We start from the raw sequence: 25,071 nt of genomic DNA, 5'->3' as shown, positions 1-25,071 counted from the left end.
ATTTTCTCCTTGGGATAGTATGAGGAAAATTTAAACAGAAACAACATGTTATTTCAGAATATTAATTCTTTTCTTTAGTCTTCCCAATTTTTATTTATTTATTTTTTTGAAAGGAGCTCTAGCAGTTAACATCATGTATACTGTGTAGTAATAAACAAGTTTGTACTTGTTTGTAAGGGTAGAGAGTGCTTAAGTCTAATATAAGAGGTTTCTTATTTCTTGAAATAAGGAATACTTGAGAAAAGTGCTGCCTTTGAGAAGCTTGTTTGACTTTTTTTTACTTTTATCTTGTTCTTTTACTCTGTAAGAAAAATACAGTAACAGGAGTCGATCTTAAGATGTGACACTGCACTGCAATTTTGAACACTTAAGCTCACTGTGTGGGCTAATCTTTCACATAGTGACAGCCACAGTGACTTTATAGAAAAAAAAAAAAAGCACCAATAAGTTCCATGTTGTTTGAACCCTCTATCTGCACTTTTCATCTTAATTTGGGGAATAGTAGTGTATAGCATAATCAAAATGCACCAATGAGTCCCTGCTCAAGAGAGGCATGCATATGTAACAACAGAGAGCATTATCTAAAATCTCATGTGAAGTAGAACAAGTGGCTGTGTAGTATTTTCCTTTTCATTTTTTTTCTTTAGGAAATGAGAGGCAGTAGGTATGACAACAAATAGTCATTTTTTGACCAGTATGTGTTCTTCAGCTCACACAAATCAGTATGGTTGTGTTGAAGTGAACTGGGCCGTGTTGATTTATACAGGCTGAGCGTAGTATTTCAAGTATGGCCTGGTAATGTGAGGTAAGCATAATTCCCCTGTACTAGGGAAAAGACTGGTAACAGCAATAAACCTTGCTAAAGCTGGTTTTCTTTCTTACTTTTATCACTCATAGCAGGTATGGCTCAAGCGATTCCTGATTTATGGCAGTGCCAAAGAAAAATGGCCTTTTCCATTTCTGAGGCTTATTTATTGTCTAAACATGACATCATCTGAAAAGCAAAATGCTCTTTACAGTGCTAGTAAACTACAAGATGGTATATTTTTCCAAAACCAAACATACAAGACAAAACCTAGAAAGTTTTCCCAGATAAAGCAGGGAGGTGTACGTTAGTATAAATCTGAATGATCTCTCCACAGTAATCTTGTGCAGCTGCCATAACAGAGTGATTTTTTTATCACGTTTCAGAGGTCTAATTCCAAAGTTGTGACCTTCGAGGCTCCAGTGGGTGATCTTGTACAGAGAGCTGGACACACAGTATTGTGGGGTTGGTTTTTCGTTCTTTTTTTTTCTTTAATAACATTGTGGAATACCAAATGGGGAAGCTTGTGATCAGCGAGTTTCTGTTGGTGGTTGAATGTGGCTCCCAGTATTACCAGTGTAGAAATGTCTGCCCTATAGCAATATTGAAAAGGTATTTCAGTTCAGTGGGATGACGGTTTTGACAGCGAAAGAGTGAGGCAATTAGCAAGTCTAGTTTTCTGGAAAGCTGGGGCATGATCCAAGTCTTCTTTATACCATTGGAAAGATTCCTGTTCTTTTGTTGGGCTGTGGATCTCTCTGATGCCATTTTTTATGAGTAAGAAAGCTAACTACTTGTTGACAGTGTCATTTGTTTCTTCCCAGACAAGCCCTTACTTTTTCTGCTCCTCAGTTCTGTGTATAGTTTTCTCAGGTTTACAAGATGTGCCTTTGGATGTCTGAGATAACTCTCCGATTTGGTTAACCACTTCATTGCTTGCCTCATCTGATCGTTATCTGCCAAGATGTACAAACATGTACAGCATGCTTTCTGACACAATGCAACAGAAGTTTTGTTTTCTTTTTGCTGTTTTTTTTTTTTCTGTAAGTACTAAATACTTTGCCTCCACGCATGACATAATTGTGTAGATCATTGTGTAGGAAATTTTTGTTTGTCTGATACCAGCTCTGGTAAAGCAGTTGTCATCAGACCCTTACTGTATACCCAGAGGGAAAGGATGCAACCGCTCATTTCTATGATCACTTTCAGCCAGGAAGGAAATGGCTAGGTGTTAGATTGCAGGCTGAAGGTTGTCAAAGTACATGTAGAAAGATTAAAATGAAAAGAAATCATGATTTGAAGAGAATGGGGAGTGTTCTTGGCTTTTATTGTGCAATTGGATTGCAGTTTTGCTGGGAGGAAGTGGGGTAAGGAGTTCTACTGCTTGCTGTAAATATACTTGGGTGTCTTGAATCTTTTTGTTGTTACCTGTTTTTTTCTCTTTTTAACAAGCTTTCAGTCTCCTTTTTGCCTCTATTTAACAGAGAGGGCAGTAGCAGATGGTGACATCTGCTACCAACTTTCACAAGAAATCCCTACAATCCTTGCAGTAACAGCTGCTCTTCTGCATCTCCTATAAAAAGATGTGGCCAACATCTGTCAGATTTCCGTTTCTCATTGAGGAAACTAATTGCTGGTGTCCTTACAAATGTTCTGTGCAAGAGGAGCTTATGCAACCTAGCACCACTGAAAATACAAAGGACCTCTGCTGGTCCTCTTTTTTTCTAAGTTTAGGCCAGTGAAAGATGCAAACGTGTAAAATTTTCAATGCAGAGTTATTTATCTTTATTTATTTAATCTAGTCTAAAACTTTCCAACCCACAAGCACATCTGAATAGCAGAAGTCAGCAGAGTGCTGCTTCTTTCTTTCTGATTCCTTGCTAGAGGAGAAGAATGCAGGCTGGCTAGTATTATCAGGGAACGTCTGCCTAGCATATTGAAAACTTGATGGCAAGGTACCATGGCCAATGTAAAAGCAGTTATTCAGACAGTTGTGTGCTGCGCATCAGCCAAGATCATTTCATGCTTTTTAGTCTGCATGTTTCAACAGAGAAAGCATGCAGTGTCCTGAAGACATGCATTCTTACTGGCTTTTTCTCCCTGCTGTGAGACTGATCCTGCTAAGTGATCCATGCAGGTGTTCCCTTATCAACACTTGCAGTCAAACTTCAGTGGGGATAAATATGGGCCTTAGAGTCTATGTGTACACATGAATTTGCAGTAATATTGTCCATAGTAAGAGAAGACTGCCAGGTAGTAACTCTCTGCTATTTTAGCTAAGTATGTGTGTTTTCCTTTGAAAAATAGGTGACGTTACAAAGTAAGTGAATTCAGTTAATTCTTCTGATGTCGACATGGTACTGTCTATCTAGATACTACAGATCAGAGCATGTCACAATATGCAGATATTTGTGAGCCTTTCTGATTTTTGTGTTGCTAATAAATCATCTTAGTCATGAATTCTGGTAAAAATTCATACATGAGGGCAATGTAATGATGCCAAAAGATGAGTGGGCTTCCCTCTGTGAGTTCAGGTTTTGATAGCAGTGCCAGACTTCTGATACGGGAACTGATAGCTGTGAACGTTTCTGCATGTGCTCACCTTTGGACATCCATGTAGTAGTCCAGGTCAGTGCTATGGAACTTGTCCCAAATGGAAACCAAGCACTCATGTATATGAACTGAATTATGTTATATTTATACATTTTTCTCGAGTGAGTCACTGTTAAAAGAAGGTTCTGTGTTGAGCAGTCTAATTATTGAAATCTTTTTGATTCAGTTTTAGAAACAAGAGTTTGTGGAAATCTTTCTGATTTCTTTTTTTTTTTTTTTTTTTTCCCCTTTCCATTATTAGAGAACCTTTGGTTCTTTGCTTCCTTATCTGATGTACTTTTTTGGGGTCTATCACCACTTTATCTAAATAGTTCTGAATATAGCACTCACAAAGACTAAGTAATTTCTTGCCTGTGGGTTTAGCTTCTTGGAACAGCTGCATTTGCAACCCAAATCTCTCCTTGAGCAAATTATTATCTTATCAGATGCATCTTCTTGTCATTAAATCATGTGCTCCCTTGTGGCTTATTCTGTGTTAGGAAGAAAGTAGATTACACTTTTTACTGTTTCCCATGATTGATTTAACTTTTTTGTGTAATCTCAGAAAAAAAAAAAAAAAAAGGCAGAGCACCCACCCAACTTACAAAATATTGAAACTACTAAATCTAGAAAATCTTGCAATATAATTCTTAATATTGCTCTTGTTATATGATCTGATGTCAGCGTTAGTTTCTTAAACTGAGTGTTTGAAGGCTTGCATTCATCTGATGAAATACAAACTGACCACTAGAATACAATGTTATGGAGGATCTGGAAGTCAGCAGTGGGAAATGGAGGGGTCAGAGCATGTACCTCATCTTTAGTGGCTTCACTAATGCACAGACTTGTAGCAAGATTTTTGAAACTATATGAATTACAAGGTTATTTCTCTTTTTTTTTTCTTTTCCTTTGTTAAAGTTATTAGGCAAAAATGCCTAATAATGAAGGAAAAGGTCGTCTGGTTATTCCTCAGCAAAACCTTCAGGATTCATTAAAAACAAATACAAAATGAGCATGTAAATGAGAACTACCCTGTAGTCAGATGTCATGTCTGATAGCATTCATCATCTAAGGGGTTTTCATGGTAGTATCATAGGAAGGTAAACTACATTATCTGAGGGCAGCGAGCAGGTTAGGGCCGGAACCTTTGGTCAGACGTGGTTTTACCTACCTACTTTTTTCTCCTTTGATTGTGCCAAGTTTTATTGAAAGTGCCCAGAAAACTGTGCTTGAATTATCATATATTGCAAAGTTGGAAATGACCTGCAAGATCATCTAGTCCAACCGTCCTTCCATTACTATTGCTACCACAAGCACTACATTTGGAAATACAAAGCAAATCCACACAGATTCCTTACATGTTTAGTTAGTTTGATTTCAGACCATAAAATGCATTGTGTCCCTATAGACAGAGATGGGCCCAGGGAGCACTGAGGCCAGAATTTGTTCAGCCCAGAGCAGAGGGGCTGAGGGGAGACCTCATGGCGGCTGCAGCTCCTCACAGGGAGTGGAGGAGCAGGGCTGGGCTCTTCTCTTTGGTGATCAGTGTAATTCTTGAAAATGGAGTAAATTGAAAAATCATTTCTGAACCGGAGTGCTTTGTTGATTAGGAATGGAACTAGTGGTATAGTTCGTTTTAAGCATTTGTACTGAATCTTGAGCAAAACCAATCTAAAGACCATACTAGGCACTTGAGTTTGCAAATGCTCCTTTCATCTGCTGTCTTCAGTTGTATAACTTAGATGTAAATTACTGCATACATTTGTCATTAAAAATCAGGCCAGTAATTGCTAATTCTGACATGTTTTACAGCAGGAATGTTACTTCCTTTTCTCAAGTTTTTAAATTGATTTTGATTAGGTGTGTCGTTGGGAACATAGGAGGTAACAGAAGCCTTCTGATGTTTGATTGGAGAAGAGGCTAGACTAGTGCCAGGAATGCTATCTGTTGCCACGCTCTATTGCAGTAGTCACTGAGGTACCGTGGATAAAAACTCTGTCCTCTGCAAGGTCTAAAACTAAGTAGTGTAATTGTCCCTTTCTGAATAGCAGGAAGGTGTGCAGCTTTGTGTCCTGGGCTATAAAACTTTGCTGTTACACAGCATTTTCTAGGTAATAGTATGTATCACCTCAGCCCAAGAAAGGTCAGGTTGTATTACTTAATCTAAATTAGTTTAATCTCTTCAGCTGTTTTCCTCCTAAACCTGCTCCACTATCAATCAATCAATACCATTCAATCCTGAATGCATCTGTTGTGAATTTCAAAAGAAGTTAGAAACTGAAGTCAGTTAGACTTGGTGAGAATCAAATACTTGTCATGCACCTGGGGTAGAAGGTGGCTCCATGGGTCTCCCTTATCGTTGTTGCATCCTCACAGAAGTGCTGGTGTTCCTACATCTGAAAATGACTCTCCACCTTGCGTGGTCTAACATCACAGCCTGTTGTTTAACCCAGGCTGTGCTCCCATCAGTTAGCAACAACCAAACATCAGTGTGCTACAAACACAGTTTTGGCTGAAACCAGGACACAGCCCTAGCTCATGCTAACTATAGCATGCTCCAAGCTTCTGTTTTCCAACAAACAGTTTTAACGTTCTCATAGCCTCAAGTCTACTTCTTTAAATCTTTCCCAGTTTATCTTCAAGCAAGGATGCTACTGTGAATTATTCCATTAACAAGTAAAATGAGCATCTAAAACAAATAATACAGATTTTTCTTTAAATGTTTTTGAATTTCTCATAAAATTTTACTGCACATCATTACAATTTGTTTAATGTTAACAAAATTAGTGACAAGATATTTTTGTCCCCACAAACCATGTAACATTTAACAAAAACATTTAAAAGAAGACTGGTATAACAGTAACTCAGGCTGTGAACTTGAAAGTTTCATTTCATCTAATAACAGCTATAGGCAAATGCTGCCTTTGCTGGTTGGTTCTGTAATTGCTTGTGCTGGTGTTACTAAAGAACTGGCAGCAGTTTTTGTCATGCTGGTGAATCCAGGACCTATTGACAAAATAGGGTCAGAAAACTAACCAATGAATAACAGGTCATTATTAAATTTTAACTTGTGCCCCCTAACGATATCAGGATCATAAACTGTACTAATAAAAATAAGCTCTTTGTTTTGAAATCATGGGATTATGCAATTCTGAGTATGAGTTCATTAGTGTGCAGCAGTTATTGCACAACTTTGGTCTACTTGCAAGTGAGACATTTACTGTCACTTCGGTTCTGCAGGTTCCTTGTGGGTTTGGTGGGGTGACATCATCTGGTTTACCTTCACATTTATAGACAATGATAACCAGGCATCAACACTTCTGGAGGAACAGAGTCATCAGGGAATGTTAATTCATTCTTTCCAAAATTATGTGTGTGACTATGTGGATGATGTGTGCAAATGGTTGCCTGTACATGAAAATCTGATGAAATAATTAGTGTGTAATAATTAATAAAATTTGCAGAAAAATCAGAACAAATTAAAGAAAACAAAAAGAATTAGGTTGTATGTGTTGTTAAGAGTGTTAACATACATGAAGGTTCACTCAAACTTAAGTGGCTTAATATTTAATACAGAGATCTTTGTACTAAAGGAAAAAAAAGTCTTAGATTTAACACATTTTAAAGCATGCTTTTCCACTAAAATAAGAAGGGAAAACATTAGGACAGTAGCATCAGCTTGGATACCTGTTTATTTAATCTTGGTTCTTGAAGTGGAGATGGCATAACTTGGGGTTTCTAAGCTGTTCTTTAACTGCAGCTTTTTTATGATTTATGTTTCTGTCTTGACCTAGTATTTAGTGCGTTTTTCCCTCAACATCTTTTGACATTTGTGGCTCTCAAAAGAATTTAAGGTAAAATTTCCCCATCCAACCAATTTATGAAAAAATCCCTCATATGAAAATCTGAAACATTATTCCAGTAGGCTATGCAAATTTAATTTAATTATAAAATTATGAACCTGAAGTTACACTTAGTAAGTACTCTAAAAAATGTAAGGCTTGGAGGGATACTAACAAGCTATTCACATTACTTTTAAGAATTTGCAGAGCTGTTCTTTACTTATTTTATATATTTAGCAAGCAGATTTTCTAAGTAACTGTCATTTTCTTTCACATCTATTGTATAAATTTATTGTAGAATTACTGTGATCACAGCGAATGGCATCTCCATTGCAATCTCATGACTTTAGATTTCATTTTTTCCGCATCTGCACTATTGTTATGAAAACAGCTTTGAGACACAGGATTTAACATCACTTGCCAGAATTAAATTTTTAGATCAGATGTATATTTTGTTAGCATCTATGTGAGCTTTCCTGTAATATACTTTTGTTTCAACTTAAAACTTTCATGAACATCTGCTAATTTGTCTAGACTTTTTTTTTTTTTACATACAAGAGTAGGCTTTTGTCATTTGATGGAGTGTCATTTTATTTAGCTTGCTGCTTCAAAGTAATCCAGGTTAAAATAAATGTTTGTTTTCCAAGTGTGCTTCCCTCAAGAATCCTCAGTTTCTGTTTCTTGACAGTGTTTGAACCAGGCTCCTGTAACTACACTATTCCTCTGTGAAACTGCCACATCCCCTTCTTTCCACAACACCTTCAGCTTCCTCTTTTTCTTTTTTTTTTCTTGTTATCCCCTACTTTAAGTGGATTAAGGCAAATACCTCTTAATATTCTGTAACCTATCCGGAAAGAAGTGCTTATGCAGCCACATGATACAGTAAGTTCTTTCTGAATGTTTTTGCCTTTTACTACAGAGAATGTTATAGCCACAGTCCTTAAGACACTTACAGAGGTACCTTGATTCTTACGGGTTCTGACTCTTAAGTCTCATTCTATTGTTACTAAATAGAAGGTTATTACCAGTAAGTGAATAAGAGCTCAATCACACTGGTCAAATTTTCAAACCTGCTTTTTAATGACAGTGAGACCATTCAGATATTTCAAGGCACTGGGGCATATATATTGAAAGGTTGGGCACTTTACAGAATTCTTTAAAGGAAGAAACATAACATTAAGAAATATTTTTGAGAAACATGATAATTCTATACTTCTAAAAGGAGAACAAGTCAGCCGTGTAATGATGTCTGTGGTACTTATCTGGAAATATTTGCTTACCCTTCTTTTCCTTTTACTCTAAAATAATGTTTGTGGGAAGAACTGCTATGCTGAATATATTTCATCATATGAGAAAGGGAACTTCCTCTGGCAATTTTTTTTGTAAACAATTATTCTGATTCAGTAATCAGAAAGCATGTATATTGCTCTGAAAGTAATGCCTCTTATTTGTTTCCATGGAAAATGCAAGAGATTTTTACAAGATGCTTTTTCTGCTTTGTTTTCAACCCAAGCCATTGTATAATTCTATCAGGACAAGGGGAAGTTGTTTAAGTTGAAGGAGGGAAGATTTAGGTTGGATATCAGGGAAGTTCTTCACTGAGAGAGTGGTGAGGTGCTGGAGCAGGCTGCCCAGAGAGGTTGTGGATGCCCTATCTCTGGAGGTGTTCAAGGCAAGGTTGGATGGGGCCCTGGGCAGCCTGGTCCAGTATCAAATAGGGAGGTTGGTGGCCCTGCGTGTGGCAGAGAGGTTGGAGATTCGTGATCCTTGAGGTCCCTTCCAACCCAAGCCATTCTATGATTCTGTCGGATACAAAGAGCACAGTAACACCATTTGATAGAGGAAATTCTCAGCTACAAAACACAAATCTTTCAACACAGTCGCCACCATTAGCTATGCATTTTCACCAGTAATGAGCAAGAGCCTGCATGCTGCGCTCATAAAAATCTGCACAGTTGTCTTTCACTTTGCTGTCACCACTGCTGAAAAGCACCGCCTACCGCCTCACTGTGCTCACATCCACTGTTTGGTCTTCATCAACGCTGATGAATGACAATGGGTGCTGTTTTCTCTGCGTGGAAGAATTCAGTGACGCACCTTTGCTTCATATGCACTTCCATGTCAGACACCATCTGTCACACGGCAACAAACAGTAATGGAATACTGGTGGGAAGGTTCAACCTCTACTGCCATACCACCATTTGCCTCTGATGTCGTGGGCTTGTGCCATAAATTAGGAAGCATTACTTTTGGAGCAGCCCCCGTATTTCCTGTTTTGTTTGGCTCTGAATTAGATTCTGCAAAGGCTTCGCATGACAGATCAGATTAATTTCTCATTTTAGAAAAAATAAATTGATTTTATATTTTGGTTCTCTTTGAGGGAAGCAAGAAACAAGCAGCCTTTTTATACTTTGGCACCACTTAGCTACCCTGTGCACTTCATTCTGCCTGGGTAAGCTGCTTTATTGGGCTGTAGCATACCTCCTGGCTGACATGCAATGCAATAGTACAGTGCTGCAGTGTTTGGTTAACAAGTAGAATCAGGGAACGTATTGATACAAGGAGAAAGATCTTACTAGGATTAAAACGTGAAAATAATCTGCATTGGTTTGGTATGAGGTTGAAGTAGTTTGGAGAGAGCATGTGTTTGTATCTAAATCCACGTGACAACGTGCCTATGAGAAAATCAGGGAAATGTGGGTATTTACCAAGAAAAAAAGAGGAAAGAGGGACAACATAAAAATCTGAAACGTGAACCTGCATTTTTATAACCTTGTCATCATATAAGCTGGGTAAAGAGAATACTTTGTGATGAATAAAATACTGTTTACTGAATTCCATTGAAACTCTTGAGAATAACTTAAGAATCTAACTTCATTCATAGTAAGCTGATATGCCTATGGTGCTGGCTACTTTTACATCCCTCAGCAAATATTTTTGTCATGTTTAAGTTTATTGTTTCTGTATAATAGCTCACAATTTGATTGTTTTTTCTTTTTCAGTAACTTGGGTTGTGTTCTTTCTTTTCATTGGTGGGCGAGATATTAGGGGACGTGAGTGGTTTATTTAACAGCCTATTCTGGGCTATGCTGAAGCTTGGCTAAGAAGCAGTTTTTTTTCTGATGTGTTATGGTTTAAACATTTTAAAAGAAACAAATGAGTAGAGGATTAAAGTTTTAATATAATTTGATCCATATGTATTTACAAGGTGTGGATGAAATTGATTGGTGTTATTTGATGAGCAGCAGTTCAGCTTCATTAGGAATCTGCACAGTTGTGACACTCAGCAGCTCAGAAGATCATATTGTGGAGAGCTTATACAGCACCCTTTTCCCAAACATTGCCAGGGTCACTGCCAGTACTGTGCATGGGCATAGGAAGAACAAGCAAGAGAGTGTTGTAAGTACAGGCAACTTGAAGTGGCTGGGAGAAGGTGGATGGGAAATGATTGCTCGCTCTCATTGTTTCATGTGCTGGTCCCTGGTTCTCATCTTGCCAAATTACAGACTCAAAGCAAACAAAGGATTTGGCTTTATGGTTTGTGATGGGAGCAGTTTGTTGCAACAGGATTTTGGAGGTGTCAAAAAGATCCAAGAAGCAGTGAAAGAAATTTGTGAAAATTTATCAAAAGCCATGCAGACTCAAATCTCTGAAAGCAGAAAGAGAATACTAGTAAAGGGTTTCTCTGCAGAGCACGGGGATTTTGCACATGTATTTCTTTGCAAAGAATTAATTCTATGTTGCCTGTTTTTGAGAGAGCTTGTCAGATTACATGGCCTTCTGTTAGATGGCTGAAGCTGTTCTTGCTGTTTTTGCACAAAATTTTAGGAAAACAGAAATAGTCTGTTGCTGAGGAGAAAAGCCTCTTCTTTCTCTCTTCAAGAGAAAACTTCTGACAACTAGGTCCACTCATTATTCCTTTAGGTTTCTTCCATAGGAGACCGTGGTTAAATCTATTGTTATTTGCCTGAAGCATTGACTGAAAGCAACTATACAGCTGCTTCAACTTGAATGTGAATTAGCTGTGGAAAAGATGAGGGATCTCTCTCAGATGAAATAACACGTGTGTTCAAGAAAGTCATAAATAGAACTGAATTTTATTTCAGTGTATCCATCTTGTATCATAACAATTGCCCAAGTGTTTACTCACAGGTGCAAAATACTTAGAGAGTCTCCTTAATCTACAATTATTGTTGCCCTCTCGTCTTGACCTCTGTTGAAGTGTTTTATAAACAATTTAAAGAATAAATGAAGTATTAGAAACAGTTGTTATAGAGGAGGCAAAGTTATTTGCTTTCCCTGAGTGAAGGGATATAATTTATAAAGGGCTGATTATACTAATCTGTTTTCTGGGTAGCCTGCAAGTTTACTTTACCATGGCAAGGGAGAATAACAGAGAAGTTGTGTCATGGGAGCCAAGTAAGATATTGTAGCGGTAGGAAATCCATTTGCCTTGTTGTACAGCCATTTGTCTTGACCGTCATTTCTGTCAAATGATCATTTGAATCAAAAGTATTAAAGAGATTTTCTTCGTTTGCAGTAATGAGAACAACAGAGACTTCTGTGCTGCAGGACATTCTTGCTAGGTCTTTCCTTCTTTAACGTGGCTACTTGCCAGCCCGTGTTATTATTAAAAGTTGCTTCATTTAGTACGTTTTATGAAGTGGCTCTGCTTGGCTGCTTCTTTGTCACTGAGACTATGAGTCAAGACAGAGAACAGGAGCAGAGCCTAGAAAAGAAGCAGTTTAAGCTGAGAATATTAACTGGAAGCTTTTTACTTTGAGTGTTTTATTTTCAAGGTATGTGTTCACATAGAAAGAAAAATACTGCAAAAAGCAAGTTTGATCTCTTTGCCTTACCAGTTTAAGCGAATGGCTTCTGCCTTGCCTTTTACTTCCAAAGCTTAGCACTAGCAAAACTCCCTTGCAACCCACAAGGGTTAGAGAGGTGCGGAGCCTGCTAACACGAGGTTGAAGTGGAGATGTTTTGATTCCAAATCTGAGAGAGAAAGGCCCTTTCTAGGAGGGAACAGCTTAAGGATTTCAGATGTTCCCTCTGTAAGTCTGCAAGCCCTTCTCACCTCGGCTTTGCACTTCTGTCAAGCAGGGATGAAATGAGACTTACGAGTCCAGGAATCATCAAAACAACAGAGTCTGTTGGCTCCAACACAGCTGGAGCTGGGAAAGTGATGTCTGTTCCTCTTCTCTTATGTGGCTTTTTCTGTTTCTTTTCCGATCTCCCTGTGAGGCAGACAGAGTGGAGGCAGTAGAGCAGCAGGGAAGAAGAAAAGGGTGACAGCGGCTGTCTATTACAAGTCAGAAGACAATTTGGTAGTGTCCCTTTGCAATTAGAGGAACATTCATCAACCATAACATCTGCCAACCATAGCCCTGCAGCCACAAGAGGAGCTTGTCTTATGAAGTACTTTTGACTGTTTTCCCAAGCAGATATGAGAGAATGCACCCTCATTTCCAAGATCAGTATTTGAGTAAGGAGGGCAGTACTTGAATGGGGCAGGATGTTGTTGCAGACACATATATAATCACATCTCCATTTCTAGTGCTGCTGTCAGGAGCAGAGGGGATGGAGAAAGATACCTTAATAACACACGGTTGGTGTGGTTTATTTGATTCCACCTTCTTTGGTAATTGTAATTCCTACAGTAGCTTTCCTGCAGTTGTTCTTAGAAATGTTCCTTAGCAGTTATGAGGCACTTCTAAAATATTCCCTAGCTTTGGCAGGTATCATTTTAAAATAGTAAATTCTATGGATATAAGGTATTTAATCACTGAGAGGGCTAAGGCCTGCGTCCAGAAGAATGTGGTCAGGGGAAGTCAGAGTTTCTGAGAGCTGATTCTTTGCCTGCTTCATTCAGAGCCCATGGAGGTGCTCTGGGGAACAAATGTGGATTTTGCTTTGGCTCAGGGGAGGTCCCTTGTCGTGAAATGACATATGAGGGTTATGCATCTAAGTACCAAACTCTCACACTTCCATACTGTGCAGCATTTCACAGCCTGGAGATAAACAGGCTAAAATAACAGTTATATTTTCTCTCTGTCTCTGCTTGCTGGGCTGCTAAGTCGCCTTTGTCTGTTCCTGCCTGAGTCATCTTCCAGGTCTATCTGTCCTGTAAATCAGGTATGGTACTTTCCATCAGATATCACTTTTACTTGAAGTACTCAGCACTGCATTCTTTAAGAATTATTGCGAATAATTGCCAAAAGGTGGTAGCTACATTATCCCAACAAATGCACATTATGAATGGTCTCCTTTTTAAGCTTAGAATTCCTTTAAACATGCCTGTTGGGTTTTGAGTACCTGCAGTTAAATGGTGTTGCTTTTGGCAGGGCTCGGTGAGCAAATGAGGCATAATCTCTCTGATCTCAGTAGTCTGGTCAGCCAGCCATGACATTCTCAGTGTCTTTTCTTTCTACACCCTGTCTGAACAGAGCCATAGCCCAGGCAGCTCTCAGTGGGGTTGCCAAAGATTACGGTGTGCAGTGAAGCAGCAGATGGTAGGACAGTGGAAAATATGCAGTCCCATTCCCTGAGTTCACGTCGGGTTCAGGGTTAAATTTCAGTGATTTCCATCCCTATTCCTTGGGGCGCTCTGAACTGCCCTTCGGGAGGCCAACTCCTCAGCGTGCACTTGGGAGCCATATGAAATTCTGTTTTGTACAGTTTTGAAACTGGGTTCTAGACTGCAGCTGGAAATTTAAGAAGGTTGTGCTTTGGCCACAGAAGTTAGGTTTCCTCACCATCCACAGACATAAGCGATGAGGTCAATATGAACACATCCTGAAAACTACAGAGAGGGAAGAACATTGCAAACTTGATTAGCTCAAAAAATTGTGTAATGAGTGAATGAAGGGTGCCTCCAAAGAACTAATTCACGTTCGTGCCTTTGTAATCTGATAGAGTTTTTATTTGCAAACACTCCCCCCTCCCGCCTGCCCCGAAGTCCCTTCTTCTTTATTCTTTGCACAAAATGAATCGTGCTTGCCTGAATGACTGCATGTTTGAAAATTGTGAAGCAGAATGCAAGAAGGGATTTCTTTGACAACAAATATACTCAGTGCTCCATTCATGGGACATGCTCTTCCATCTAAGCACTAAGAATGACTCTATTTTGACTTATTCAGGATGCTTCTCTCTAATTTTTTCACAAGTATCAAGATACTTAGCTTTTTTACTTAGCTTTGTGAAGTTCCAGTAAATTATTTGTTCTTATTTAATCCAGTGGTTAACTAAGACCCTAGTGAATTGATGAGCACCTTTTCTGCATTGGCCAAAGAAGCTCAAGTATAAATCATTTTTCCATAGCAGCATTAATCAAACTGAACTGTGAATCCATCATTTCTTCTTCTGTGGTTCTTTACGTTTGCTGAGCTTCAGATTCGGATAGAACTTCTGCCTCATTCCTCTCAAGTTTTTGCACCCAGATCAAATCCGTCCTCTGCATAGGGAGCGATCTTACTGAGGGGAACGACATCTAATTAATCTAGAGATGTGTAATGAAGCTGTGTCACTATGCATTCAGTAATAACACTGGCACAGGGAGCCCCAACTTCAGTGCTAGAATTTACAGCTTTCTTCCTGAACAAGCACAGAGCATGTGTATGTACATGTGTGAGTTTCAGAGAGCATGCACAGCTACCTATGTGGATACTAAAATCATGTGAAAGGTCCCACTAATAATACAAAGCCAGGAAATTCAGAATTGGGCTAACTTTCTGTCCTGGTTTCACCCCATTGTGCTTAAGTATTGTAAGCATCTCAGAACAGCAGGTGATCTGACTGCCTCTTCTGTTCCTAGAGGAAGTCTAAACTAGCTTAAATGGGAAATATCACAAAAACAGGATAACAATGAATTTTGAGAAACTACAAAGGAAGAAGTGTTCTTAAAATACTGATATTAAAACAGTAGAGAACGTGAAAAGTTGAGCTGTGCAAAATGAACATTTTGTTTAGATGTTCTTTTTTGCCATTTAATTGCTTTCCAAATGTTTTGTACAGCTCATTTCTGCTTTGCTTCAGAGTTTCGTGTGAAAGTGTTGTGGTAATTGGACATATTAATGGTAGAATGTATAAGTGTGGATTCTTCTTTGTAAACTTAAGAAATCTCACTTCAGTGAGACTGCAACAATTCATCTTAGTAGAAAACTGGCTGTCTGTATATATAGCTGCATATTTATTTTTATTTAATTCAGGTATTAATTACACTAAACAAACATCATTCCCACTTGGAAGGAATGCAAGAATGAGATTCAGTTTCAGTGACAATGTTAGAAAAAGAGAATGTTCATTGAAATGCATGTACGTTTTATACAACTGCTATAATTTTACTGGTTTCCTGTGTTCAAGGGATTTTTTTTTACAGTAAATACAGTGTCTATTTATTCACCACACTGCCTTTTTCACTTTAAAATGAAAATGAGCTTCATTCCCGGCATTTGTCCCAGAGGGGGTTTGCTTGCAACCAGCAGCTTTTATGCAACCTCCTGTGGGAGAGCTGCCCCCCTGCCTAGCCACGTTTTCAATGCAGCATTGGGTGTGGAAGCACCCTTGCTTAACTCCATAGTCCCCCGAGAGTGATTGTGGCCTGCTCTGACATAAGGACGTAACTTTTTATGGCACGTTAAGGCAACTGGCAGCAGCTACAGCTAGGTGAAATAATGTTTTTATTGGCTCTCTGAATACAGGAGGTCAACACAGCTTGGCCAAACATGTCCAAGTTTTTCGGGAACAGAAGGGCCGTGCTGTCTTTGTTGGCTTTCACTCTTCCCGATATCTCATCAACTTGTCCCTGCACTTCCTTTTCACTCTCACCCTGTTAAGTTTGCAGGTTTTCTTTAAGGTTTTGGGCGTTCTTTCTGCATAATTACTTTGAAGTGCATTTCAAGGAGGTTTGTTGTTAGAATACTGCATTTGAAGATTGTCATTTTGGTTTTATCCAAGATCATCGCTTCTCGTGTTGTCCTGCTCTGTTCTCAGCACCCTACTTGTTCCTGTGTAGAAACAGGGCTGAGGAAACTGAGACAGCCGGGGCAGATAGAGTGAGCTGAAAGCACTGAGAGCCTTTCTGGTATTGCTAGTAGCACATCAGATTGACTGCACGCTGCCTATCACATCTTGAAGAGTATTTTGGCCTCATGTGCCAGAGCCATCTGTTTACTCTGTTTTGAGGCTGAAGGGTTATCTAGCTGGAGCAACAACTCATCCTCATAATGGTAATGGTGGACAATCAGTTGATTTATACAGGGAATTCTTGGGATCATCAGCAATGTGAGAGATGTACTTTTCATAGCACCCCAGCTGAGAATCCAATTACTCATATCACAGAAGATGGAAGGAAATGTAGTGGCTTGCATTTTACATGCCCTGTTCAAATAATAGAAAAAACTACACTTCCTGTGTTTGCAGAAGCCGAGATTTCTCTTTCTCCTCCTCTCCAGCTCTCCCTAGTCCCTTGTTACGCCTTGGTGAGCTCTTTGCCTCTAGATCCTTCCAGCTCTCCAGTGATAGAGTTCAAGCATTTCAGGACCCTGCCTTGGCTGCTCCAGGACTCCTGGAGCAAAGGGTGGTTTATGACAATGGGATGCATTTACTAAATAATGTAGTAAGGGCTTCCCATACGGGTGCCTTGAAGATTAGTGCTGTCACAAAACTATTCAGACGAAAGCTCTTAATAAAGAAAGAAAGGTTGAGCTATTGAGCTCAAAAAGGAAATACATGGATTTAGAAACACCTTGATTTTATGTAAGAAAGAAGATATGTAAGTACTGACTCAGCAAAGTTACATGCCACTGTGACTGGTTTTAAGGCTAGCTCTTATTATAGTCTCTTTTGTCTTTAGTGGAAGTGCATGAAAGTTAAAATTAAATGAAATTACACATTTTACACTCGAAAATTTGCACATTAAGAATTGGCACTAATGAGGTTGTATAGAAAGACACAGAAGACCTGTGCAAAGTCTTGATCGTAAAGTGACCTACCACAAACTAATGTCCTAGCCACCTGGAGAGACTGAGAGACCAGCCAGACTTAGTCCCTCAAAGGTCAGAAGGTCTGAGAAACTGTATTATTCAGTCATGTGTCACCAGGTAAGATTAAAAGCCTTGCCTGCTTGTTCTCAAGGGAGTGCTAGAGTAAAGGCTAGATGTCTCAGCTTGAGCCATCAAACAGCACTTTTCTTGACATGCTACTAGTTGCTGGGGCACAGACGTCCAAACTTCTCTAGTTATTTAACAAGCTGAGTTAGAATCAGTTTTTGTGCTCCTTGTCTTAGACTGCATGATATTTCTGCTTTGTACAAGTGCCAGATTTTTCTTCTGACTGCAACCATTTCTTGCTATTGCAGCCCTGGATCAGCAAAGCATATGCTTAATTCCAATTGTTTACTCATACCTAAACAATATAAAGAGACTGTGCTGATGAGCAAGCACATTCGTGCTAACCCACAGCTCGTGCATGCAAAAACTCATCTAACTCTGCAACATCTTATATTAGTGCTTTAATTCAAAAATACTACATGCACAATTTAAAAAATACATCTTAAGTGAGTGTTGAACAAATCAGAGTGGCTAAATACTTCTGCTTTTATTTCAAAAGACAGGGTATAGAACTGTGTTTAAAAAATCAAAGGGAATAGTTTGGAGCAAAAGGTTAAGTTTTCTGTAAGCGAAACGCTTCTCTGTTTATGTAAGTGCCATTAAGAGCATAAACTTGGGAACAGGAATAACACTTTTACATATTGTTTTCAGTATTAATGTTTGGTTTTTCCTTTATAAGAATCTTTGATGCCTCACCTTTTCCTGTTCAGTGTACAGTTCCTGAAGGGAAAATATTTTAATTTAAGAAAAATTATATAGAGGAAATATACTAAAATAACAGTTCTGTGTCCAGCTATTATTGCAGGTTTGTCGGCATATCCTTTAAACGATCAGATAGATCCAGTGTGTGAATTTTGTCCTGAATAAGGTCATTTTTAATGTGAAACCTAATAGCAGCAGTCTATCAGTCTAACAGACTGACTGCTAATTACATGTTTGTGGGTTTGTTGGTTTTTTTTGCAGCGACATTACAGAACTGCTGCTGTATATTCATTGAAATCATCCTGTCATTGTTCTGTGTAGAGGTGGAAATGTGTATCTGTTTGTATGCAAAACAGTTGTGGAGAGATTTTAAAGCTGTGCTGACAAATCCCAGTGTGGATGGTTAGCTGCACTAAATCACTGAGGAATGTAGATTGCTGTGGTGAGACCTAGTGGCAAACAGCACGTCTGATTCCCAGTTTTCATGGCCGTTGGTACATCTGTTGCCCCACTTCCATGTCTCTCTGTTACAGTGCTGCTAATTGTCCGTCCAGGTAGGCTTCATGCTATCTTTCTTCCCCCCAGGAAAAAGGAAAGTCGTCTTTCTGCATTCCCTCCCCATTTCTGTACTTTGTCATTCCTCACAAAGTAAGTGTCTCCCACTCTCACTTTCCCCTCCAATTAGGAAAACTGTTGATTTCTGTTGCCTCCGTGCCAAGTTCACATGAACTGCTGTTGCCCTCATCAATCCAAATGTCTTCAGTATGCTCTTGTGTTGGAAGAACAGGGTGTATGCCATGCCATTATTTTGTCACCCTCCTGCTGCTGATTCATCCTACCTGTGCATGTTTACCTATCTGCTTCAATCTCCTATAAGCATGCTAAAAAAAAAAAAAAAAAAAAAAAAAGTGCATTTCCCATTATGAAAGGACTTCAAGTTGAAAAAGGATGGTGCAAATGGGAAATAGGGCCAAGCAGATTTTTTTTCCCTAAATTAGCATACTTGGCTTTTGGCATTGGAAAGTTAAAAGTCTATCAATATGTTATTAAAGTGGATGTCTTTGTTATCAGTTTTTTAATTGAATGAATACCATTTTATTGAAGTAACGCATTTTAATGAAATAGTGAATTGTAATCCTTTGATAAGGAGGAAGAATTTTCTCTTGTGTTATTGCACAGTTGCTTTCAATTTGCGATCTGTTAATTTTATTGTTATGTGATTAATTCCAGGGGAACAGATAAAAAATACCTTTGTGGAAAGAGGCCTATTATCAGTAACTTATTCTTCCCTATTCAGAGATCCCACATGTTTATTGGAAGATAGTTAGGATTACATGAACTGAAAATGTGTCAGATACTCTACTCTTTATGTATTATAAATATAAGAAACCTACTATCTTAAGATATTACTACAGTTTTAAGGGATGGAGAAGGAGATTACAGACATTATGATGAAGTATATTTCCAGCTATGCTATACAGGATTAAAATGTAAGGATTAAAGCACTGTATCTCATGTTTCAGGAAATAAAATGATTTATTACTCAGGTCAGGAAGATGTTTCCCATGCAGTGCATGACTTTACAATGAGTTGCTTGTGAATCATTTTGCCCTCATTTCACGTATATTTCGTTTTGCAGAAATCTGATTGTGGACTTTCTGGCAAGCTCATCCCAACGTAGCTGTATTCAAGTGTGAAATTAGTAGGATAGTATGAGGATCTGGAAAGGAAAAAATCAGCATTAGAATTGATGTTTCCTTTGTTTAAAAACAGGGATGTTTCTAATTTGTGTGTTTTTTATTATGAGAAGAACAACTTGCTATTGTAAAATGAGAGCTGATTCACAATTCAGCTGCTTTTGTTTGTGTCTAACATGTACTAAGCAGCTGCTTTATCAGTTGTTTCAATTAAGATACAGTTGAAAATTCCATTTAAATCTCTCAAACTGGAAGCTTCAAAGATCTGTAACTTGATTTTTTGTCTGGCTTACATTAACATAACTCCACTGACTTTGGAGTTTTTGTGCTGATTTTCATCAGTATAAGCTAACAGAGACTCTGGATTTCTTTCCCAGAAAAACTGGGTGCTACTTTGTCATTTCATCTTAGCTTGCCCCAGAAAAAATGGCAAAACTTCTAATAGAACAGAAATTATGAGCAGCATGGATTTTCAGGCAATCAAATTATTTTAATGATCTCATTAAATGTATCATTTACAACATATATGCTAAAAGATATATGCTCCCCTGGGTTAGTAGAAGCACTGGGTACACAATGTTTGAACATGTTGGACTTCCACTAGAATTTATGACAGAACTGTAGAATCTAAAAGGGGGGTGAAAAATCCCCCTTTTCTTGTGCCAGCATTTTTAAAGACAGAAAACTTCTTGTCATATTTCATGCAAAACAGAAAAAGTTGTTATGGAAACTCAAATAGAATAGTACTGCATCTCAGCTGATTAAAGTTGCTATTGAACAATATTAGATTGTCTGTTACCTATGATATGAATTAAGATGGATATTTCTTATGTCAGATATAACTAGTTTTATACAGGGACAGCAATCTTTCTAAGTCCATTATTCGCCATGTGTTGACTTTCATCTGTAGCTTTGAGAGACTAGAAAATAATGGTTGTTGGAAAAACAAACAAAAACAGTTTCTATAACAGAAGCTCGTCACACTGCTTCATCTGTTTGGTTATTTGTTATAAACTCATGAATCTTGATAAAAACACCAATTTTCTGATAATGCAGGAAGGGCTAATGAAAAGAATGAGGTGCACTGTTTTTTTCACTCAGGGTATCCAACTTTGAAACTGTAGGTATATTGAGAGTGTACAACCTAAAGCATTGGTTTTACGTGTTTTTCCAGTTTTTGGAACCATGTCTTTGCCAGGTATATGCAGCATCCTTCTCAGAGGGATGAGCTGCCCTGAACCAGGTGGCCAAGCAGGCAACAGGCCTGGACTGCAGAGCTCAAGATATTGGTTTGTACTTCTTATTGCAATATTGTTCCTGTAATCGTTTACTGTCTGGGTATGTGTTTTACAGATCAGGTCTGCTAATGAGGATTCCTTGTTTAGAATGGTGACTAAGGTAAACAGAGTTATAAATCAGACCTTATGGTTCCTGTTGGAATGCTGATGATCTCAGAGGGAGGGCTTGGGTTTTCAAAACAAATCTGAACTAATGCCCAGGGCTGAAAGAGCTGTTAATATCATGAAAACTCAGGTTTAAGGACTTTTTTTAAAATGTAACTCTTGAAAGGCTGTCCTCAACCAAGAAACTGCTGAAATGTGAGGACATGCCAAAGAAACTCTTGCCATGTCTGGCCAGACCTCTGGTGTGGCACTACAGTAATTTCAGCACTGTTGGTAGTAACATGAAGGCACATAATTTAGCCCATAGTGGTTTGGAAGTATTTTCTGCCTAGATAACTAGGATAGCTACGCAAGGCAGTCAGTGCAGCATGCTTAGCCCTTCTGAGGGAATAAGAATGACTCTTTGTTCTCTAGGACAGTGTAGGATAATGAGCTCCTAGAACAGCACCACCCTCACATATTATGAGTAAGTGAGCAAGTCAAAATGCATTATGCATTTAATAGAGATTCATTGCTCCACATTCATTCCACTAGGTGTGAGCAGGGAGGTGTGTTTTCCAAAGCCTCTCGGAACTGAGGAAGGGGTACAAGGCCAGGAGACACATGTGGGACTCTGACCTCTCTTCCCTACCAGCCGAAGCTAGTTTTCATGCAATATGGTGATGGTGGTAGCATTTAGAATATAGGCCTTACACAGCTGCAATAGCTAATGGCCTTGTAGCTGATGTACCATCTAGACCTGATGAAAGTCGACCTTAAGAACGAAGTGTATGACATAGCAGCAGCTCTGCTGATACTTTTACTTGTACTAACTTTCCATTCTGTGGAGAAAAACGTTTGTGTAGTCTCAACATTAAAATTAAATCTTCAATAACTCCTGAGGAAGAAAGATGTTAATACAAAGGTTTGTCTTCAGTTATATAAAGATAACTGTAGAAATCCACGTAGATCTTTCAATAGAATCATTCCCAAACCATTCTCATCTTGCCAAAGCAAGACTTTATAGCCTGATTGCAAACCCCTAGGAGAGGGCTTTATGATGAAAATGCTGACATAGCCTTAACTGTTTTGTATGACTCCAGTGGACATCGGCTTAATTTCTAGTTATGACATGCATTTAATGGCATGGGATCAAACATGAAATGTAATAGGATATTTTAAGATACTGTGTTTGAAGAGAATCAGTATTTAAACTTTATTTATGAACCATATCATTTAAATGCTCATGGAATGTGCCATTCAGTCCTTGGTTACATAAGAAAAGTTCTGATCACATTTTTCAAAATGAACAGTAGCATGATTTTCTTCTACAACTTCAGTACTGAAGCATTTCCAAGAACCTTTACTAAACAATTTGTGGTAAATAAACGTTTTCATTCATCGCTCTGATGCTCTTTAATCTGTGCATTTGGAGGTGTATTCTGATTTTTCTTTAAGATCTTTGAAGACAGTTTCTCTCCAGTTATCGGTGACTGCTTTGTGCCAGATTAATCTTTTTCCCTTTGCAATATCTTTCATACTTACATACATTTCAAGTTAAGTTGAATGTATCATCCTCACACACACTCATTACCTATTATGCTTCTTATTTGTACTAAGAAAGTATAAAAAATGGAAACTGATGTTCATTATTTGTGGAGGTTGACAGTAAAACTCTCTCTAATGCAGATGATGATTAGAACTCTCACTGCTTTTACTGCATATGGGAATGTAGTGTTGAAAGCTCCTGGGTTTGCTTGTTAATCGGTTGCAGCCTTGAACATAAGACTGTGTACTTCGCCCATTGAAAAAGTCTCTCTCCCAATTGTTATTCACAGAAAATAATAAAAACTGAAATTATGTCATTGCAGAAGGTTAAGAAATTTCAGAGCTCTCCTGACTATGTTTATGTGATAGGTTGAATCTGTGTCATATAAATTAGTAATAATCTGTATGAAGATTACTCTGATGACTTAAGAAAATAAAAAATAAAATCATTGGAGAAGTGCCAGTCAGGCTAACCAGACAGATTCTCTCACCCAGAATTCCACTCCCGCTGCAAGCCTGTCCAACCAGGAACTGGGGAAACACACTTTGCTTTCAGCAATTGAAATAGCAGAATTGTAGTGCTGGTCCTGTGGTTTGCATTGGTTTATCTTTGGCATAATTCTGTTTCTCCTGCTGAGAAGGATGGCCTAGGCTTTTATCTTGCTAGTTTGACCAATTTTTGAGAAACGTTGATTTAATAAAGACTCCCAAGTTTATTTTTGTTAGTGAACTTTTGCAAATCACTCTATTTTGTAAAACTTCTTTTTATATAAGTGCTTTTTTTTTTTTTTTTCAAGGACTGTGGAAATTATATGATTTTAATCCTTCAAAAAACAAGCACAAAACTATGATATATTCTAAGTATCTGATAGCAATGATTGAACTGACAGTCTTGACAACTGACAGAAAATTAAAATTCTATATTAACCCTATGATAAGCTCTGAATTATTTACCTGTGTCATTTAATATTGTGCTTAAAAGTGCACTCTTTGTTTGTTTGACAGAGTGAAATGGTACAAAAGGAACTGTAATGCTCTAGACATTAAAGCAAAAATTAGTGGTCTGAAACACACAATTCTCATTATGTAGTAATTTTGCAGCAGCCTAACATTTGTTTGACAATAAATAGAAAACATTCAGATGCATATTTCAAGTGTTCTATAATGAAAAAACTACCATACATGCCTTAAATGTACAAGCTGCACTACTTTGTGCTTTTAAAATTTGCTACGAGCATTTTACAAGTTTCACTAACTTTCCTGCTTTCCAGTTGGATGTGGTATCATCTGTCATCACTCAATCATATTCCTTTAGCTATTAAAAAGGCATGTAATTTTAATTTTTGTGGCCCATTAGTATTCAGATGCCATTGGGCTTGTTTAGCCTATATTCATCATCTAAATTTAAGGTCCTGTGTTTCTGAGGAAACTGCTGACCGCATTCTAGAACAACAGAGGTCATAATCTAAAAATGAGGATACAAATTTAATTAAAAGCAAGTGTTTTTTAAAACAACTCAGTCGTGAGCATAAACGGGCACACATTTTTCCAGTGAAATATAGTGAACAAAATACTGAAGTCTGATAAAATATAATGTACAGCCTTCAGTTGAAAAAGGTGAAATCACAATTTTACAATGTCATTGAAAATGAGGAAGAGAGAATCCCAAATAATAAGAAATATAGAGTATGCTTAACCATCACAGTCTTTTAATATGCTTCTTAAAAAAATTAATAAACAAACATGTTTAGATGATGCATTCCTTTAAAAAATAAAATGGAAGAAATTAAACGGCAACAAAAAAACCCAAGGGTGGCCTAAGATGTCTGTCTTCTTTATGTAACCTTTTGCATTTTGTGTTTAAGTACTGACATTCCAGATGATTTTCTTTGGCTTTATGCCTGGACTGAACACTGAGGCAGCAAATTAGGAATGCTTAGAAGTCCCACAAAGAAAGATGTTTGCTGTGAAAGTGAAGCTAATGTGACACTTGCACTGGAAGCTTGGTAGCCTGCTCAAACAATAAATGATGGCATAGGACTAGGTGGTATGAGAGGAATGAATGAAGAATGGAGAGTGAAATCAGTCGAGCTGCTAGGTGTTTCTTGTAGCCAATTATCTGCCACTATGTCACTATCAGTGACTATGCTGATGCTCCCTTTTATTTCTGTTCCAGGAGCTAATTTTGTTACTCGAAAAATTAGCCGATCAGTGGCAAAGATTCACCTCGGACAGATGGATTCTTTCAGCCTGGGCAATCTGGATGCTAAGAGAGACTGGGGCCATGCCAGGGACTACGTTGAGGTAAGCTGTGAGCCAGATGCCTTGTTCTGAATCATCTTTGTGGTGAGGATAACTCTTACTGCTGTAACTTCACTTTGTGATCCACAG

General features: G+C 38.2%; 1 protein-coding gene across 2 annotated transcripts in view; it reads left to right on the top strand.

Moving 5' to 3' along the window:
• The window catches only part of GMDS (GDP-mannose 4,6-dehydratase), a 391,195-nt gene that overhangs the window by 144,453 nt on the left and 221,671 nt on the right, over positions 1 to 25,071 (top strand). For both annotated transcript variants that reach the window (XM_031589284.2, XM_090137013.1), the window contains exon 7: positions 24,857 to 24,984. In XM_031589284.2, coding sequence (XP_031445144.1) covers positions 24,857 to 24,984 — 128 coding nt within the window. The remainder of the gene's footprint in view (positions 1 to 24,856; positions 24,985 to 25,071) is intronic.

Source organism: Phasianus colchicus, chromosome 3 (genome assembly GCF_987193195.1).
Source record: "Phasianus colchicus chromosome 3, bPhaCol1.hap1.1, whole genome shotgun sequence".
NCBI classification, from domain to species: domain Eukaryota; kingdom Metazoa; phylum Chordata; class Aves; order Galliformes; family Phasianidae; genus Phasianus; species Phasianus colchicus.
Note: the sequence above shows the minus strand (reverse complement) of the source record. Positions and strands in the feature narration are given on the sequence as shown.